At 52.0% G+C, this 3,404-nt stretch overlaps 1 protein-coding gene across 2 annotated transcripts; it reads right to left on the bottom strand.

Moving 5' to 3' along the window:
- Positions 1 to 304: 304 nt before the first annotated feature.
- Positions 305 to 2,612, bottom strand: LOC128089765 (nucleoporin NUP42-like). Of its 2 annotated transcripts, XM_052701492.1 has the most exons (5): positions 2,300 to 2,612; positions 1,892 to 1,968; positions 1,247 to 1,333; positions 695 to 787; positions 305 to 548 (listed from the first exon to the last, which is right to left on the bottom strand). In XM_052701492.1, exons 1-5 carry the CDS (start codon positions 2,373 to 2,375, stop codon positions 420 to 422), a joined length of 462 nt encoding a protein of 153 aa, XP_052557452.1. In that variant the 5' UTR covers positions 2,376 to 2,612; the 3' UTR covers positions 305 to 419. The 2 variants fall into 2 exon arrangements, with proteins under 2 accessions (XP_052557452.1, XP_052557453.1); XM_052701493.1 differs by lacking the exon at positions 695 to 787.
- Between the last annotated feature and the right edge of the window lie 792 nt (positions 2,613 to 3,404).

The following is a 3,404-nucleotide window of genomic DNA, read 5'->3' as shown; positions in this document are numbered from 1 at the left end:
TAAATCCTTATCATATAAAAGATCTGCTGGTGGTGGTCTCACGGACCTTTCCTAGTGTGAACTTGTTGGCTCTGAACTGCTCCAGCTCTCCGGCTGTTAATTCCCTCCTCGGTGTGTGTAACTGCCCTGCTCTGATGCCATGTGGATGCAGAGGCGCAGACGCGGCGCTGTGTGCAGAGGCACCGGCAGTCGGTGCGGCCAAAGCACTGCTTGCACCCGGGTGAGAAGGTTCTGTAGCTGCCTTGGGAGCAGCGACAGCAAGTGGAGCAGTGCTGGAAGGATTTGCTGCAGCAGGGCTCCCAGGGCCCAGAAGCCCAGAAGTCCATGGCCAGCGGCCGTTCCAGGAGCGTGAAGTGAGGCTGCAGATGGAGCCGAAGAATCCCCAGTGCCAACGGGATGGGGACAGCTGTGGGAGGACGTCACTCCGAGGGCAGGAGGACTGGAGGCAGCAGCAGAGCTCCCCACAGCTGGAGCGCTTCCAGATGAGACGCTGGGATTTGCGTGCAGGGACAAGCGGGCAGCACCGCTGCTGCTGTTGGCTGGAGAGCCTGCAGTGAGGAAATGGACAGGAAGGAATAATTACATTATTCGGTATGGGTGCACCTGCCATACAGAAACACTGCTGCGCTTCAGTGCTGCAGAAGAACGCTTATCAGCACCTGTTTAATCACTGGTTCCTTATGCAGAAACTTACTTGGGAACCCAGTGTTTGGGGCTTACTGTCCTCCCAGTCCAAGAGAAGGTGATGGTGGAGTGACCGCTTTCTCTCTCCAAAGTAGCTGAAAAAGTTCCAAATACATCCATGAAAACTACATTCCAGCACAGGCAGGCATCTTTCAATCCACGCTTAAAGCAAAAACCCACGTGTGCCGACCAACTGAACGTAACTGAGAAACTGAACCAAACGCTGGCCACGAGCAATGGCTACTTTAAACAAAACGCTCTCAGGCTACTGTCTGCAAACACCCCAGAAGCAGGAATCTGTTGACTGACGGGCAAAAAGTAATTGCCATCACCAAAACCTCTGGAGCTCTCATTCTCCTCTCCCTTGTTCTAGTTTGCTTCATGACTCTATCTGTGTCGCTGCTTTGGCTCAGTCTGCTCTCTGAGCGCAGAACCATCATCTGTGCTGAAGTCTGAACCCTGAGCTCTGCCTAAATGGGAATCCTAAGAAAAACCTTCACTCGATATTTAAGAGAAAAGCAATATCAGGAACAGAAGTACTTTATCTTTCCTTAACACTTACCATCGATGCTGTTCTCCAGGCGTTTAAAGCCTTCAGCTCCTGCAGCCTGTTTCTCCATTGCTGCACATACTGATGGACAGCGATTATCTAAATGTGGGAAAACACAAACATGCTTTTGTTAAGCATGGCTTTTGGTTTGTTCTTATTTTGGTCTTTTTCCCCTTTCCCCCTTCCTCTTTCCCCTTTCTTTAAAAGGGGGAACAAGAGTGATCTGAGCTACTGCAAGGAAATTTCAGACTGGACAATTCAGGTCTTGCCCCACTTTACGAGCAGAAACTCCTGCTTTGGATAATATGTTTTGTGCCTGCATCACTGGTGAGGCCTGTGCCACGCAGTTATCAGGAAGAGGCAGGGAGAATCATAGACCTGTTTGAGTCAGAAGGGACCTTTAAAGCCATCTGACCCAACTCCCCTGCAGTGAACAGGGACACCTATGGCCACATCAAGTTGCTCAGTGATGGCAAAGCCTTCAGGCCAGCAGCTCCTGCTGTTTTCTACTCGCTGCACAGAAAAGTGAACGTATGAGGGCATTCTTGCATTCCCCTCGAGTTTGGTATTCACTGAGTCAAGAGCGGCCACCTGAAGCACAGGAACCACTGCTACCCTGAATGCGTCACAGAAAGCTCAGTTGTTCCAAATACTTACGTAGAGTCCTGTGCCCTCCTTGGCTCTGCAGATGTAATACCCCAGGCGCAGCTCCTCAGGGGAGATCTCTGGAAAGTCTGCAGGGAGGCAAACAATCAGCATGCTCCAAAGGGAATGCAACACAAACACAAAATTGCCCTCTATAGAGTTACACAAGAAACTGCCCTTGCTGCACCGCCTGCCACCAGTCAGCTCGACTTGGAGACACAGAAAGGACTCCTGGTGCAACTTCAGGGGTGCAAACACACCAAGGAAATGCCGTAATCCAGTGCCCCTACCTGTTGCATCACAAGGCACGTCCTCACCTTGCAGTGCTTCCATTGAGGCACAGCAGTGTGGACAAGGATGGAAATGCAGCCTGAACAGTAGCAGCACGCAGCACGCAGCAAGGCTAAAAATGGGACTGACCTGAAACATTAGGCTTGCCCTTCTCAGGAGAGTAACACGAAAACATCCACTGACCAGAAGATTCCCAGGTCGCCATGTCTTCTGCTACCCAGTCTCTAGAAAACACAACATGACAGCAAAGGAAGAAATCACACAGTCAGAAGCCACAGGGCAAAAAGCAAAGTCAAACTCAAATAGCCAAAGCCGCGCCAATGAATTCCATAGGACGCTGCTCAGAGGGAACAGCTGAGGAATGCTACAGCTATCTTGAAAGACACAGCAGTCGCTCTGCTGGACACACAGATGTCCGACAAAGCGTTTTATCACGAGTAAATCACATCAGGTCTGGAAGAGAAACAAAACCCCCGTGCTTCCTATGGTCCCCCCCACGTCCCACCTTCCATCCCCCGGAACGCATCCTCTCCATTATCCAGAGGAAGCCAGTAAGCACTTCAGCAGCTCGTTGCGAGCGCTTCCCAGGGGACAGGGCCGTCACTTACACGAGTCTCTGCTGTTCATCTCTGTAGTCATCAGCCGGGTTTGCACCGCTTAACGCAGAGCTCATTTTCTGCGAGGACACCACGCCTTTCTTGCCTGCTGCTCCAACACCAGAGGCATCAGAGAATCCTCCTCCATCGCGGCTGCCACCTGAGGAGCTCTTTGTGAGCACAGGAGGCTGCACAACGGCTGCAGGAGCGCCCCGTCCTCCTGTAGATCCTCCTTTGCACTGCAGCACGGCTGGCTGGAAAAGGTTTGTGTTTCTCCGGGCACGAACAACACGTCCTCCTCCATCGCCTCCCGTGTGCTGGATCTCGGGTGGCTGACTAGGATTTGTGTCTATCTGGGTAGCATCACCCAATCCTTTTACAGCTCTTTCCGTGTGCCGGAGCACAGGTGGCTGGCTAAGGTCTGTATTTGTCGGAGTAGTGCCCTCCCATCCAGCTCCAGTTCCTTTTGTGTTATGGAGCACAGATGGCTGGCTAAGGTTTGTCTGAGTAGAATGTCCCGATCCTCCTACTGCTCCACCCTTGTGCAGAACCATGGGTGGCTGGCAAAAGTTTGTGTCTGTCTGGTTAGCAGCATTAGATCCCCCTACAGCCCCTTCCTTATACAGGGACACAGCTGG

Source organism: Tympanuchus pallidicinctus, unplaced genomic scaffold (genome assembly GCF_026119805.1).
Source record: "Tympanuchus pallidicinctus isolate F22 unplaced genomic scaffold, pur_lepc_1.0 scaffold4, whole genome shotgun sequence".
Lineage (NCBI taxonomy): Eukaryota > Metazoa > Chordata > Aves > Galliformes > Phasianidae > Tympanuchus > Tympanuchus pallidicinctus.
Note: the sequence above shows the minus strand (reverse complement) of the source record. Positions and strands in the feature narration are given on the sequence as shown.